Source organism: Branchiostoma lanceolatum, chromosome 6 (genome assembly GCF_035083965.1).
Source record: "Branchiostoma lanceolatum isolate klBraLanc5 chromosome 6, klBraLanc5.hap2, whole genome shotgun sequence".
Lineage (NCBI taxonomy): Eukaryota > Metazoa > Chordata > Leptocardii > Amphioxiformes > Branchiostomatidae > Branchiostoma > Branchiostoma lanceolatum.
This window is the reverse complement of record NC_089727.1, coordinates 6,075,709-6,092,209: the sequence shown is the minus strand read 5'-3', so window position 1 is coordinate 6,092,209 and position 16,501 is coordinate 6,075,709. Positions and strand designations below refer to the sequence as shown.

The 16,501-nt window shown below is 41.8% G+C and overlaps 1 protein-coding gene across 2 annotated transcripts in view; it reads left to right on the top strand.

The window, feature by feature from the left end:
* The first annotated feature begins 2,688 nt into the window (after nucleotides 1–2,688).
* LOC136436253 (neuronal acetylcholine receptor subunit alpha-10-like) overlaps nucleotides 2,689–16,501 on the top strand; it is a 30,262-nt gene continuing 16,449 nt past the window's right edge. For both annotated transcript variants that reach the window (XM_066430061.1, XM_066430060.1), the window contains exons 1-4: nucleotides 2,689–3,134; nucleotides 14,264–14,409; nucleotides 15,353–15,397; nucleotides 15,893–16,002. In XM_066430061.1, the coding sequence (XP_066286158.1) occupies nucleotides 3,062–3,134; nucleotides 14,264–14,409; nucleotides 15,353–15,397; nucleotides 15,893–16,002 (374 nt within the window). In that variant the 5' untranslated portion in view covers nucleotides 2,689–3,061. The remainder of the gene's footprint in view (nucleotides 3,135–14,263; nucleotides 14,410–15,352; nucleotides 15,398–15,892; nucleotides 16,003–16,501) is intronic.

Sequence of the window (16,501 nt, the reverse complement as noted above, 5' to 3'; positions counted from 1 at the left end):
TTCACGGTCTGCATATAGCAGCTCATTGCTCCAACTTCAGGCCACATCCAACAACAGACCAGTTTGTAACAGCAATAGACTGATGATGTTGTTTACAATCAATGAAAATATTGAAACTGTTAAGTGATATACAGTCAATGTAAATCTTGAAACTATTAAGTACTATGTCTAACCGCTGTCACTGACAGGACTTGCTGGACACACCGCCGTTCCTGTTCTCGGCTGGAAGGCGATCTTGCCGCTGAGAAGACCGGCTCTCGGTTTCTTTCGCCACTCTTCTTCTTTGTGCTCGCAGATTGAACGTCTCGTGTTCTACTCTGGTGTCCTACATATCAAATAATATCAATTTAGTATGCATTGATGAAAATTAAAGTTATCTGCAACATTATCTGTGTAACGCAGACTCCGCTGTCCGAGGCTGTAATGGTGCGATTTAATCAGGCTACCAAACAAAAAGCAAGGAGTGTCTCTTTTCTTTGCACTGATCATACCTGATGAGAAAAAAAACAGCTAAATCATTTTGTGAATGAACTGCAAAGCTATGTTTTGAAATGCACTCAATCTCAATCTTCCTACGTTGTTCAAGAAACTTTGCTGACCTTAAACTGTAGCTTTCTAAGACGCTGCGTCCTGCAACAGCTGCCGAAGGAGGAGTGAGGAGAAAAGATGTTGATTCGTCTGGCTATGACGTCATAGGAGATGGTTACGTGTAGGTCACATGATCCACCACCTTGTCACTTGAACTTCATATTCACAATGTGATTCTATTATTTTTAGTGCGTGAGTGTATTTGTATCTGTATAGTCGGTACAATCGCCCTTCGGCGTAAAGCTCCCCCTCTCACTGGACCCGCGGCACGCTGACGGCGTCGCTGCGGCTGATCGAATTGACAAAGCATTCAACGAATTTCATCTAAAAAAACGAATCTTTTTAAGCTTTGTGTGTTTTGTTGTCTTTTTGGTCATACTTGTACGTTTTGAATGATATTCCCTTTATAAAGTCAAGGGTAACACAAATCCAGTTTAGGACGCAGCGACGCCGCCAGCGTGCCGTGGGTCCAGTGAGAGGGGGGCTTAACGCACCAGCTTCATAGGCATGTGACGCGGTAGCAGCTGGTTATATCATACTGAACGACCTGTCACACCTTACCTCAAAGTTTGCTTACTGACTGTAAGCGCTGTTTCAAGCTACTGAGGCTGCTCTTACAGTACTTGGTGTCAACGAGTTCCACTCTACGATAGTTCTAGGAAAATATGAATCCTAGGTTGATGTCTCTAGTGCTTGCAATCATTATAACTTTTATTTGCACATTCATGCCCTCGGGCTAATTGCAAGGGTACAAACAGTAGAAAGGGTAACAAGGGTAATAAGTGTCTATCCTATACATCTAACTGATAATTCTATATACAACTGAAGGCATAACTGTTTCTTATTCTTTTCTAAGCTGGCATTAGATACTTACTAGTCGGTACGTCCAAACGTCTGTGTGCGTAAGTACAGTAGACCAATCCAGTCGTGCAGGAATATACACTGGGAGAATCTCACCACCAATGCAATCGTGCGTGGGTGGCTGCTGTAGACCTATCCGCACGTGCTCTAACATCTACTCTGTCTGGCAATATTTGAACCGTACCGATCACACGTACACGTGAGTGCCATCCGATTACTACCAGGGCTCCTACACTCGTTACCTTCGACACCCAGGCTAGATCACACGTGTCATTTCTGTAGACAAATGTGTACGAATGTTAGTTACCTTTGCCACGAAGGTTATGTTTAGGTACCGTTTGTGTGTGCTAACAGCCTAACTCAAGACGCTGGGGATAGGCGAAATGAAGGTCAAGTTCAATAGTATGCCCCTAGCGACTTTCTAATGTAATGCAGCGGAACTTACGGTTTGATATTTCGTGTCTTTCAATGGGCCGTCCTAAAAAGGAAGAGAATATAATCATCAATTTCCTACCTTGGTCGCTAGGTGACGCTGGTAGACAATCGAACGACGGTACTACTCATTGTTTCTTGGACGCGATGCCTGACATGCTCAACAACAAAACACCTTTGATTTATTGCAACTCGACTGGATATAGATCTATATATATGTTGTCTGATGCTTGTGCAAAGCTAGGGACAACAGATACTGCGTACCTATACAAACTCTCAATTCAGGAATTTTAAAGGGATTTCTCTTAGTTAATTCTAACCCACATTTGAACATACAAGCGTACATACACGTAAGTGCACCAAATGAAAATAAAAATGGCAATGCGGTGGGATGAAGTGACATTGATATTCAAGAGACGATGCTTATCTATAGTTTAACAAATATGGATGCACGTAACAGTGCGTAGGGGAGATTAATTAACTGTAACATTTGTCCTTGGTAATTACAACCTAGGTAATTACAGCCATAAAGCACACTGTACACGGAGAGATTGTAGATCTATTTCTCTGGAAGGTTCCATTGCCATTGTAGGGTCCTTGCGAACACCGCTGTCTAAAAACAACTCCCATATTTTTACGTCCTTTGATAACAAACCATTCGCAATGATAGTAAAGAATTAGGAAATATAGACAGATATCTATCATTCTAAAAGTGTCAATCTCAACGCACGGTAGGTATGCCTTCACCCTGCTCCAGACATGGTACAACCCAACTTCCCAAACACAAGTAGTTATATTCCATTTACGCAAGACACCCTCGTTCCCAACAGAGAGCTCTCTTCTGTCTTTGTATCTTTACTCTGACAAGTATCTATCTCCAAGCGGATCGCACCATTTCAGATTTATGCAACTGAAAGTGAAGCAATCGCCTTAAGTAGCAAGACGCTGCCAAGAGTTTCCAGACGTTGACATTTTCCGCACGTCTCTTGGGCTTGAGCCGAAGTCTGGATAGTAAGGTGTGCTTGGGCGGAAACGTCTCCTGTAACGCCGCGAGTGGGTCGCGCTTTCCCCTGACTTCGTTATAACTAGCGAAAACCAGGTAGCGATAGTTCAGTAGCCGTGAGAACATCTCTTAAGAAGTAACTTTTGTTCTTCAATATTTCACACAAGACCACGGACGATGTTTGTTGTACGATCGAGAAGCCTCGCGATCGGTATCGCCATTCTTGTCGTTCTACAGTTGCCATTGAAAGGTAAGCTTTTCCTTTTATTTGACTCAAATCTACGATGTACAACATTTATCCTCTTGTATGCGTGCAAAAAAGTGGTTCGTGTGATCTTCAGAATGCGATGGAATATTTGCAGTCGTTCAAAATCCCATTTCTATATTCTTGCACGGGATATGTTCCGCCATTGAAGTGTGAAATGAAATACGAATTTGCTTTGTACATCTTCTTGTACACACACAACTTATAAATTGTTTATCAGCAACTGAAATATGCACATTAACAAGAAGAACTAACGTACGGTAATCCAACAGCCTTCCTATGACGTTGAAAAGATATGATATGCTTTTTGTATGAAGTGAGCGCGTGGTCTATGTCGTGGGTTTAGAAAAGACGATTTGCTTAAACCTGTATCAAGTTAACTAGACCAAATCGCATTTCCAGCGTTATGCATGTTTGAGAAAAAAACATAGTCTTTTTAATAGCGATCAAGTCAAATAAAAGACTATTTACTACGCACGGTGAGCAAAGGAGCTGACCTAGATATCCAGAAGCGTGTGAAATTACAAAACTAATAATATGATATCATGTCATCAGTTTTTACAATGTCTTCCTACTTTGATAGCCCCTTCGTAGATACATTGCTTCTGTCTACTCGCAGTAAACTGCCAGCTTAGTCGTGTTTCATCACCAAAGTGTCTCATCTGTAAGCGTCATAAAATGGACTTCAGGGAATTTCCCGCCTTACAGTGGCGCCATGAAGTTGCCATACTGCTAAAGGACCTTGACACTTTGGAATCAGTGATGTATTGAGTAGCTCCCAATGGTCTATCCGTCTCTTACATTTGGTACATGTCTGTTACCGCGGTGGGTGGACTTTAACGTTGAATTAGTCCAAGAATCAAGGAACGTAGGCATCCATGACTCGTGAAATAGATTTCAAAGCATACAAATTTACCTTCTTTCTTAGCCAAAAGATGTATATATTGATTCGGTGGACATATGCAAAAGACAAAGACCCAATGCGAACTTGATATTGATCCTTTGGTTGTCAGGCCGATGGCCAGTGGATACGTTAGTTCGTTAGTTAGCTGTTTTTCACTGGTTGGCAGTTCGGTTTGTTTACCGGATTAATGAATTTGCCCTCTTCTCTTCAATTCACGCCTTAACTTAACATACATCATTTCCCAGAGACGTTTCTCGACCCTTTCACACCTAACTTAGGAAATAGATGGACAAGCAGTAATGTCCCAGTCCATAAACCAACTACAAACAAATGAGCAAACCTATAGCTAGCCTCCCAAGCAGACTTACGGGTTGGGCCATTAGGAGGCTGACTACAAGAAACAGGGAACATTCATATTTATTTATCTACTTATTTATTTATCTATTTATGAATCTTTAGGGTGGTCCCTTTAGTTATCTTGGTAACTGATTTCCAAGGGAGCCCTTCATCCATATCTAACATACAAGCAGAAAACAGCAGATGATAAACCGAAAACAGGTAAGCCTGCTAAGGAGACTAGAATAATCCAACCTTGGGAACACAAATATCTCGTCTTTTGTCACAGCTCTAATGTAGGTATCACCATCGTCCCCAAGCACTGTTGACAGGGGATGGCGGTGCATGCTGCCGTACCAATTAGTAACGCGCCATGTTCCACTGTCCCCCGCGGGGTCAGACATCCCTTTGCTTACATGTATCCAATTGATTAAGTGCATCGCGCGGTTAGAACTGAAACAACAGGAACCGCAGATCAGACCTGTGCATGATTAGTCATTGCTGCTCCAGTGCTCTAAAGCCCCCCTCTCACTGGACCCGCGGCACGCTGGCGGCGTCGCTGCGGCCGATCGAATTGACAAAGCACTCAACGAATTTCATCGACAAAAATACGAATATTTCTAAACTTTGTGTGTTTTGTGTGTCTTTTTGGTCATACTTGTACGTTTTGAATGATATTCCCATTATAAAGTCAAGGGTAACACAAATCCAGTTTAAGACGCAGCGACGCCGCGAGCGTGCCGCGGGTGCAGTGAGAGGGGGGATTTACTGCTTCAGACGCTTTAACGAACACGGGTCGTTCCGCTAGACTTCTTGCCTCCTCCAAAGGGCGGGGAATGATGAACCAATCAATATGGCATAATGGAGCTGTTCGTTTGTCCTTGCTGTACTGAAGCTACATTTGTACAGTGTTATTATACGGGAGTGGAAAGGTGATATTGTGAACAATATTACATAGATTTGTCATGACGGATCCGTATCATAACGCAAAAGACGGCGGGTAATGAAGAAAAAGGGATCAAGCAAAAAGTGATTTGGAAAACGATGAATTTTCCCGAGTGAAATGAGATTGAAACGCATTTACATGTCAATCTCGGCTTTCTGATAAGCTATCGATTAAGGCAAGTGCCTAACATTTTAATTTACAATCGTTAATGTCCCTTGAGATAGGGAACGCCTGATGAACTTTTAATCATCCATGAAGAAAAGAGTTCGGGAATATTAAAAAGACAACCTATTCCGGTGGTTAGGCAGTCATAATTGGCTACGTATACTGTGTTTCTGGCCGATTGATTTTAACGCAGTTTGTTGGTGCAGTCAGAATATTCAATGTGCCTAGTAATGCTTCGGTCCCATTTCCAAAGCGGGGCTCGGCCGATCAGCTTGTTGGAACGAAAAATATCATGCAAAAGACACAAGACGCAAAAAAATATTCATAACCATGTATAGTGTATTTTCTTGATATGCATTATTTATTTTTCGTTTTTTTCGCAAATAGCCCGGCCGGGCCCCGGGTTGGAAATGGGACCATAGCATATGTCGACTTTGACATCAAATAAAGCAGATCCTGTTCCGTTAGATATATGAAGTGGAATGCTGAATGCCAGTGCTGAGCAACAAGGACATGTCCTTTATGGTGTCTTGGTGTGACAGTCAGATGGCACGTGATGTATTAGATGTCGGGATTTGCCGCAGGCTGTGTCTGACATGAGAGTGATTGGAAGCGACACTTGTTGATGGTTTGAGCCATTGAAGGGCACGATGTTATGGATTGATTTTCTTTCAGATTAAAGCAGTATTTTATATATCACTCAGAGATACTATTGTTCTTTGAGCCACTTGTAGAATGCGCAAAGTAACCGTTACTCAAGCAACGTGACCGATTTGGGAAAATGTCTATCCTTCATCGACACATTTGGAATGCATTTCTAATTAGATCGACTATGATTGTTAGTCTAAAATTATAATGTACAAAGTCAATCTAGCGGTAAATTGCCTACTGTAATTATCTCTCCGTGGGTGAGGCCTGGACGACAAACAATGCAGTGTGATTGATAAGCTAATTGACAACCCAGCGTCATACTTGTACATGGATGGTAAAACCGAGTAGCTAAGTGTGACAGAAGAACTTTATTGCACGACAATTGTACACGGTGCAATGTATGGCAACAGCTATTAAACATATGCATGGTGCAAAATAGAGGCATAGAATAAATATAGAATACAACACGGGGTATTCCGTATCACCCGAGGTACCAGCCCGACCGCGGGTCGGATCGCCCGACGGCCGTAGGCCGGAGGGCGATCCGACCCGCGGGAGGGCTGGGACCTTTTACCTTGGTCATACCCACCCGCGAAAACATACATTTCAATGCGGAATGCGCCAGAAGTTGAGGGAGTTTTGTGTCCTCGAACAAGAAACTGTAGCAACATTGATTCCAATCTCCGAATCCGGTATTCGAATTTCCGACGGCCGCACAACCGGCGCGCTCGAAATGCGTTCGAAATATTCTATGGAAGCCTGTGTGATAACACCTCGGAACCCTATGTGATCCGGATAGTTATCACACGGTCCGGAACACCCGTATCAGGCCCAGGCATGACATAAAACTTAACATCCTGATTACTGATACGATAAGGGCTAGTATACCCAATTAATTTCGGTATTTTATCTAATGACAAAGCAGTCTTTTATATAATTACCTATTTTTGCGTTGTTGGGGTCGTTGCATCTAAAGACAGATGTGACAGACCTGACTATAATAACTCTGCATTCAGCACCATGGACGTAGCCATCTGAGCTATCTACACAAGGGCCGCTCTTCAGACATGTTGCGTGATTTGCTCCTTTTCAGTTGGCTCAGATCAAAAGACCTTAGTTCGTGGGGGTAGGCTTTGATTTATCAAGCACCTGTAATGTCTCTGGCTCCTTCGGGTCTGTCCTTATTCGACCTAATCTTCCTCTTCACACGTCTCCTTCCCTGCCACGTCCTGTTTTATGTTCGACCGGATCGATAGTCGGAATCTCTTTGATTTCCCCAGATGAGATGGGCTATTGTGTTTATATGTGACACTCGTACCATTGGACTACCACACTTTGGCATTATAGGACTTTCCTGAGATGGCAGTTGGCTATTCGCTTGTTTTTTGCTGTTGCTTTTTTTGTCTACATTTTGTAAGTCTTTTCTCTCCTGTTTCTTTCCTACCTGGCTATCACTTCATTCTACTTTTTTTTTCCAATTTTCTACTCCATCCTGTCCTTCGATTGACTTACCAGTTGATAAGTCTAAAATAGGCATTTGTATGATGATCCGTTGACATCTGTTGATCATCATCTTCATCATCATCACCATCAAACCAGTGTTCTGACCCAAGCAGCCCCTCTTCCGGTCCGTGAAAATCTCATCAGCACTAACTGCCTCCCCGCCTCGTCAGCGGAACCTAGTGGTTTATCTAGCCGGTACCTCTGTGCGGACCTACGGTGTGAATGTCTATAAGTACCACTATGAGTCAAACACGCCTGGTTGTCTCCCGTCTGCCACGTCCATCACTACAGTTTTGCGATGTTAAACTGTATTCGTTGGATCACTTCGGTCGAAATCAAATACTTTTAAAAAAGAAGAAGAAGGAAAAAGAAAATCCTGACCTACTGACCCTATTCTTTTTCACTACCGTAACCGGAAACACAACATTTTTTTTTCATGGGCTTAAGTACGGCCATGAGTCCAACACGCCCGGCTGTATCCTGTCACGTCCACCACTGCTGATGAACGGTTTCCTGCGGGTCGTGGACTTCAACTCTCTTTCTCATTTATCTTTTAGCTTCGCCAGTCGAACACTCAAGGAAGATTGGTGCATATATCATTTCTTTATTTTTTGAAAAGATTGACCATGGTGATTTTAATAGAAAGGAATACGGTAGCATTATACCAACGATATCTCTAGGTTTCCTATGCCCTTGGTTCTTCGCGTGATTTGAAATTCATTTTCTAGATTCTATAATGCGTTGTATTTTTGGCTTTTTGTTCAAGAAAAATGTAATTTCGGAAAAGATCAATAGTGTTGCTGATTGCTGTGGATATCTAGATTTAGAACACAGTGCGAGCTATTGGTCAAATATTTACCTAAGTGAGTTATTTTAATTGGCACAGCTCATTGCAGACATTTAATGCTTAATGTTTGATGGCCGATCACTCTAAGTAATGGAAGTAGTTTATCCACGCTGTAAATGATACGTTAACTGTGAGACTTACGCGTACTTGTAATGGAGAGGTATACTATCATATGTAGGTAAACGTGCTTGGTCTTATTAGACGACAAAAATATTTTCATGAAACGTTCAGGGAGGAGTTTAAAAGGCTATAATGGAGCTTGTAACAAAGTCTCCAGACAACTCTAGAAGCTGTACTCCATGCATCTCTCTGAAGAATCGATGAGTAGGATTACCAGCCTCATGGTGTCTCGTGTAGGGTGTACTTTGCTGTGGCTTTTGGAGACTGTCTGGCGGATCTTAGATAATGGTGGCGAGAAGAAGCTACGAGGCGGCGTATCGTCTGACTTAAGAGGAAAGATGTGATAAAAGGAGATCCTATAAACAACTCTGTAGCATATCATCTCACCACATCACCAAATTCTGCATACATGATGTGCAAAATGACTGTGGCGGACAGACACTCCTATAACTAGTAGTATGAGTATGGCAACAAATGACTGATAAACTGGTGGAAGTACCGAAGTATCTAATTCAACAAAAAAAAACAACAGAAAAACAACAAGACATAGTCATGCCTTCAAATACCAGATTTGAGGTGTTCAAAAATTATTTTTTCCATAGTACTGTTATAGAGTGGAATTCGGTGCCATATTAAGGTACTGTAGGGGTATCTTTACTTGATAGCCTTAAACAACGCTTAAAGTTAGGTGTGCAAAGTTATGGTGTTTAGTGTCCCCGAAGCTGGTGTTACGCCGAAGAGCGGTTGCACCAGCTATATAGCTACAGATACATGTAAAGATGGCAAACGACTAGACAACCCACTTTGGCCTTCTTTGACTGGACGATGAGATCGGCCATATAGATGTTAGATAAGATGGGAGACACTGTTGCTGAAGCCGAAGCTATCAGACACGTTATTCCCCCAGCGCACTCTGAAGGACAGCATATGGAAGGCCACATGTCAAACAACTCGAAGAGGTAGCATGGACATCAAAGATGACACGAAGATTACTTTCTATGATAGATCCATAAATGTTATTAAGTCTAGAGCGAGATGAGGAGTGAATATCAATTTCAAATCTCATTACTCAAGAAACTAAAAGCTTCGGTCTGACAGAATCAGGTCAAGACATGTATGTGTTTCTTCGCTTTATTGCTGTGAGGATCAAGTGACTTCCAACAGTCACGCCTCAAAGGTGGCGAAGTCAATATTGATTCTGCCTTATGTGTGATGTGGTATTTTTTTATGCCTGGGTTGCCATGTAGGCCTTCAGTTCGAGGTGAATGGGCCCATAGCTTCCGATGGTGTACTCTGGGGCAAACATTAAATATAACATTTACAGACGGCAAACTTTGAAGTGAGTATGTTATGTATATTGCTGTTCGCTACTGCGGAGAATATTGTCCACAGCAAGATGTAGGCCGACTTTACCCAATCTTCCAACGTTATGAATCAATGCCCTCTCAACCGTAAAACCTTAGTACTTTTCCAATTTGAGGTATTTTATTGCACTTCGCGTCAAGAGACCTGTAATAGCAAATACTTATAAGGAGCTGTAATATCTAGGTCATGTCAACCGCAAAAGGTCATTGACCTTTTGTGACTGGTCCATTTAAACATTCAAGGAGAAATTTAACTTTCAAAATTGTTTTTTTCTCTTCTTCCTCATTGATTTAGTGAGCAATATTTCTTCCGCGTGTAACCTCGTCTTTCTATTGATTTCCAAATAGGCTTTTCGTTCACAATGCTCTGTTAAAAGCATGGAAACCCATGATGAGTTATGGTTGGTTACAAGTATGCACGGGTTTGCGACGAGGGTGATGACCCACTCTGTCACTCACAGTTTACTCCGAGTGATTTTGAACTACTCTATCGTGGGAGAAAGGAAGGACGTGGGAAGGTTAAAATATTACACGAGTGCTTCATTAATATTAGATAGAAATATCTAACTCTCACTCTCCCCCAGAAAAAGGATTGTTGCTTGATGAAAAGGTTTAGTAGACGATTACAGTTTTCCAAGTGCAAGACCATACGTCATTGAGTTAGAAGTGCTTCTGAGCGATGAAAGAAAATTGTCATGACTGTGGGCGGGACTGGAAGAGTGGTTAAGTATATTATTCGTGCACTGCGATGCACCAGGAGAGAACAAGGGTGCCAAGACGGACAAAGGTCGGAATGTTTCATACAGAAAAGCCGTAAATGTCAGACGACAAGGGCAATACGGGGTCGGGAGAGCTGTGTTAGAGGTTATTGACCCTACGGACTGTCAGAACATGTCAGGCTCTTACACCCTTCATGCAGAATTCATAATTCATCACGAGTCTGTAAGTGTGCGTATCACACGCGTACGATACAGTTGATTTATTTCGAGGTGTGGACTGGAATGCTATCAAAGATGCTTCTCTAGACGTCCTCTAGGAATGGAATGATAAAGAATGTTGACGATGTTTCTTTTCCTTTGTGTCTCTGCACATTCAACGTTACCAACAATAGTCACGGCACCATCTTCAAAACTCCTCTAAAGTCTACATGTCTTGATTCCTCGTATGCATTATTCGGCATTATCGCGCTGCCGATTTAGGGTTCAACTACATGTGTGCTTCCTGCCCAAAGGGAATGTACTTCTCCGCCTGTAATCTCTTTAAAGTGGGCGACAAGAGTTTCTTCGGGTGCATAATATAGTCTTTGCCGTTATCAGGCGATAACATCTTTGAGTTAAACTTAAAGTATGGTCAACGTATAGGCGAATTTGGAATTTCTCCAGCTGATACGGAAGCAAACGACTATGCAAATATTCATGCAGCAATTATACCAATATGTGTGACTCGGCTGCTTTCCAGCGATAGCGCCATCAGTCGGGAATATCTCGAGAAACTGTCGAGTGCCAAGGTGACCGTGATAGTTGCCCTGCTACAGCATAGGAAAGTACGAAGAAATCAGTGGGGATATTAACTTAAGAGGCTTCAAATACGTAGTCATAGATGTACACCGGTAATTCTGTATACATATGCTGTGTATAAAAACACTACCTAGTTTTGCTTGTCTTGCATTTTCCAAAGGTAGCAGTTTGGCTGTCAAATGAAGCGGTAATAGTTGGCAACAGTGTTAATGTTCATGGAAAGGTTAGAAACAGTGTGTTACCGGAAAGGATTTTGAAATAGTTGGAAGCAGACATAGGTCGGAGGGGATTTAACAGACATTGATGGATGGTATGTAAAGTCAGCAAACATACCTGACCTTTACTTGAAGCTTTGAGGGTCTAGTACATGTATTGATAACGGAAAAATGACCCTGTCAACGGAGATTAAGTTGTAGTCGAAAGTACATTGATGAAACGTTGAGTAAGACATAACTCACCGTTCATTCCCTTGATGTTAACAGATCTAGGGATACGACAAAAAGACATAATCAAGTCCAATCACTGGTTGTCCCTCACAAAGTTCAAGGTGACCACTCATCAAAATTACTTTTTTTACTGTGGTCAATGTGAAAGCATATGTAAAGACTCACGGCGTTCAGCCGTTCGCTCCAGCTACTAAATCCACTTTGATAGATGACCAAGGCTACTCGAAAATAGGCCAAGGGCAACGTTGAAGGGTAAACTTGATTTCCCTCGTCTGAAAGGGTCTCAAGTGTACGGTAGAAAGATATCGACTACATTAGCACGGAACTTTACAACTACAGATATACATTATTTACTAACCGTAAAACTATTCATCCACAGTAAAGTGGGTTAGGTATGGAGGGAGGCGCACTATCTGAAAGAAGGCGATATTCAAAGTTGTTTGGAGTGCATGGTGCCACACTTGGTTTGGAGTATTAACGTTGATGTTATGATGTGGGCTATGGACGTATTCTACTGCTCATCCCTTACATTACAACACCATTCGCTATTTTATATCTTTGCAGACAAACCTTGACGCTAATGACCAACGGCGATTCCAATTTGTGTTACTAAGTAGATTTTGAACCTGGAAGAATTGTCTAGAGACACTAGAGTCTAGAGAGCACTAGAACATGTTCTGCCCATAGCCTGTAAGATGTCAAATGATAGAGTGAGCGTGCCTTTTTATACGTTTGAAGTCAACGGCCCCGTAAAATAAATGATTTATTCGGAGCAGGTTGTCCACAGGGACGCTGTGTTAGGAAAGTACCAGGCTGGAGTTATATAGGCCATTGAGCTGCTTGAGTCGTTGCCCTTATGGTCAACTGTGGACTTATGGGACAACATCTGTTCTCAGACAACCAGAAAACGAGAAGAGGAATATGGCACTTCAGGAAAAATGGGACCAAAATGTAGGCCCAAAATGCCCTTGCCAGCACTGTATAAGCTTTTTATTTATGGCCACTTCTGTGTTGTGATGGTGTTGCATGGTTGTTTCACCGTACACAGCTTTTTCCTATATATTACGGGTATGTAGTGCAAACGAGGACATTATGTGCGCGTGCACATGGAGATGTATGATTTCTTCATAGCTAGTTCAGAAGTAGAACATACATAACGATATTAATTGTCGGTGTTTTCATGAGGTAGTCCATAGATACAAAACAGCAGAGGCGGCCACATCAGCCGTCTGCAATATGATAAACTTTTATCGGCGTAGCACACCAGATTGTCCTCAATCTTAACTTACCTTCGTACAGAGAGACCGCAATATCAATTCATCTGGAATCTGCCTGGAAGATCAGGATCGATCCTAGACTGAACTCTGTGAGCTAATTCTGCAAATCATCCCGATCGGCACTTGGCGCGTCTTGCTTAGCTGTTAGGTGTAATAGACGCCTTGACCTTGTGCCATTGCCGATAGGCTAGATTACGGCGAAATATTAGACTACAACTCAAGTCATGCTGCAGCGCAGTCAAGTTGCCAGAATTTTTTTTTAGATGACGGCGGCGGGGAAGCAGCTTGATTGAAATGTTGCCTTCATGTGCAAGTCGGGCGAGGAGCAAGAGCAATCAAGGGGAACTAGTTCTTCTTGCCTCTAGCCTGTTGCCAGAAACTCCTTGTCAACTTGACTGATTGTGCTATTTTGAAGGAGGCCAACTCCAAGGGCCGACCAATCTTTCATGGCGTCCCCTTAATCAGGCGTAACATCATGAACAGCGCATATTTGTGTCACGTAGGCTAGCAGATAGCCGACGGTCAATTAATAAAAAAAGGAAAGTAGAATATAAGAAAACTCAATCTATGATTCTTTGGCATAGAAAAAGAATAAGACAAACGCTAACATACAGACAACAACATCATGGCAATATCCTCGTCACAATTATACCAACAAAAATACATACCACAGATTTGCCAAAAAGAAGTAGTTAGGGACCAAAAACAACCCTCTGTGTGGAAGTGAAATATTCTTCTTGCTGTATCCCCCTGCTGTACGCTACATCGTACTCATCGGTACCGTTAGAGACATTTAAATTGTCCTTTCGACTCTTTGGTTATTTCTTAAAGTTTATAAACATTGATAGAGCTTCTCATTCTCGTGATTATAGATTATAGACCACTGTTTCCTGGTTTTATGCTTCAGTTTTGTTGTAACACATGTGTACCATTTATTTCTTATATACGTAATGCTTGTGATATTGAATAAATTTTTAAAACGAGGTAAAAAGAAAGAGTAAAAAAAACAAAAACATTTGAATATTTCTGTTTTTACAGTAGCCGAGGGAGCTAACGTGACGTACGCGTACAAGCTTATACAGAATCTTCTACAGAACCACAGCGTGGCGGTGCGCCCCTCCATGAACCTGTCCAACCCCATCCAGGTCAAGTTCGGCATCGCCTTGTCACAGATCATAGACATGGTGAGCAGGTCTAATACACTGTCCCGGGGACATCCGTAGATAGTTCCATCAGTCACTCGCTTTATTCAACAGACGTCTCAGTGACCATCTATCACCTTCCTCGGGGCAATTCTGACTGGTTCATTTTGCACTGCAGCTAAGGTGCTGCTTACAGCTTTTATACCACATTGACTATTCCAGTATGTATTTTGATACTTTACTTTTAGGACCTCATCTGTAAGCAGCGACACCTATAGTTGCAGTACTAAGTGAACCAGTCAGACTTGCCATGAGGAAGGTGGTAGATGTTCGCCGAAACGTCGGTTTGATAAAACACTTGGTTGTGTACAAAGAATATTCTTATTCATTTGCTGGTGACCTTATCTATCAACGCATGATGCTGTTGTTGCCGAGATGGGAAGAGGTTGATATCATATCAAAAACATGTATTAGTATCATGGCTATCATCAGTACAGGAAGCTGGTAATGCTAGGGTCATATTTCCAATCCGGGGCTCGGCCGGGCAGTCTTTGGGAATGAAAAGTATGATTTTTGAAAAAGACAAATAAAAACACAAAACGTACCAAAAATTATCTAACAGCATAGCTTGTGCATATATATTGATATGCACTTAATTTTTTTGTTTCCGAAAATAGCCCGGCCGGGCCTCTGTCGCGAAATGTGACCCTAGCATAACTGGTGTACACTGTCAACGTGTGGATTGTCTCTACGATGTAAGAAACACCACGAACGTGCTTTGTCAGATTGTTAAGACCACATAACATAAAACAATGCCACTGGTGTGAGTTTAATCCCTTTTGAATAGCTAGGTGAACATTGCGATAAAAGCATCGTTACATTAACGTTGTCCTCAAGAGCCTTACCTAAAGAGAACTGGTCAGTTGATATGTCTGTCTGTACAGACAAGATAAGGTAATGTAGCTGTTCTCTGTTCTAACTTCAGGACGAGCGGAATCAGATCCTAACGGCGTACGTGTGGCTCAGAATGGTAAGTAGTGCAACTACTTTATATTCAGGTTCGCTCGTCCCTGTAAATGTGCAATGTTTATCCCTGGCTCGTAATTTCATTTCCAAATTAGATTTGATGATGCTAGATTTGTATCAATTCGAACATTTGAACTAAGAAGATTATATATGCATAGAATAATTACAAAATTGACGCCGTGGCGTTTGTAGTTTGCTCTACGAAATCCCGGCATAAAGATAAATTCCTTTGCTCTATATTACTTACATACTCACTCACTTATTCATCATCTTCGTCCCTTACTTCTTATCAAAGTAAACGAATCCGATAAGATGTAACTAACTGCATCCCTCCATGACTAAATCCTCAAAATCGTTTCTTCGTACTTAACTAGTTGGGTCTTTGCTACATTAAGAAAGAAATATCAAGTTGTTGTATCTATCAAATGATAGATTTTGTGTTATAAGTGTCGCTACTATTTCTATAATTATAGTAATTTCATTATTGTACTAATCACAGCGTTGGAACGACTGCAGTCTGAAGTGGAACCCTGCTGAGTACGACGGTTTGGCTGAACTGAGGATCCCTTCAACTCACGTCTGGAAACCTGACATCGTGCTGTACAACAAGTACGTTAGGAAGAGTCGTTATTCTCAAGTATTGGTTCTGGTTAAGTCGCATGGTTCTGTGTTGTCTCAGTTCACGGTGTAATACTGTAACGTGTTCCTAACTTTTTGTCTTGTTGATTTTATTACATATAGTTCTTACCCTATGTTATTATCACTTCGTTCTGCATTATGCTCACATTCTACAAACTTTCTGCCTATTATATTCAGACCCTTTCCAATAATGAAAAGTATAAAGCTGTTCCGTTTTATAATCATTGCTCTTACACAGTTTCACAGTTTAGAAACTAATGATGATAAAGGCGTTCTCAATACGTTTTTAGTATTTTGTTTATCCATTCGTTAGTCACCTACGAAAAACATGAGTACGGGATGCCACAAAATTCTAAGCAATACGACATAAAAAGAAAATACTTGGAGCTCCCTCGCGTAGCCGTTAAAGGTCAACCGAATACCACAGGCTTACAGGCAACACGCCTCGGGACTTGTTCAGAAATGACTT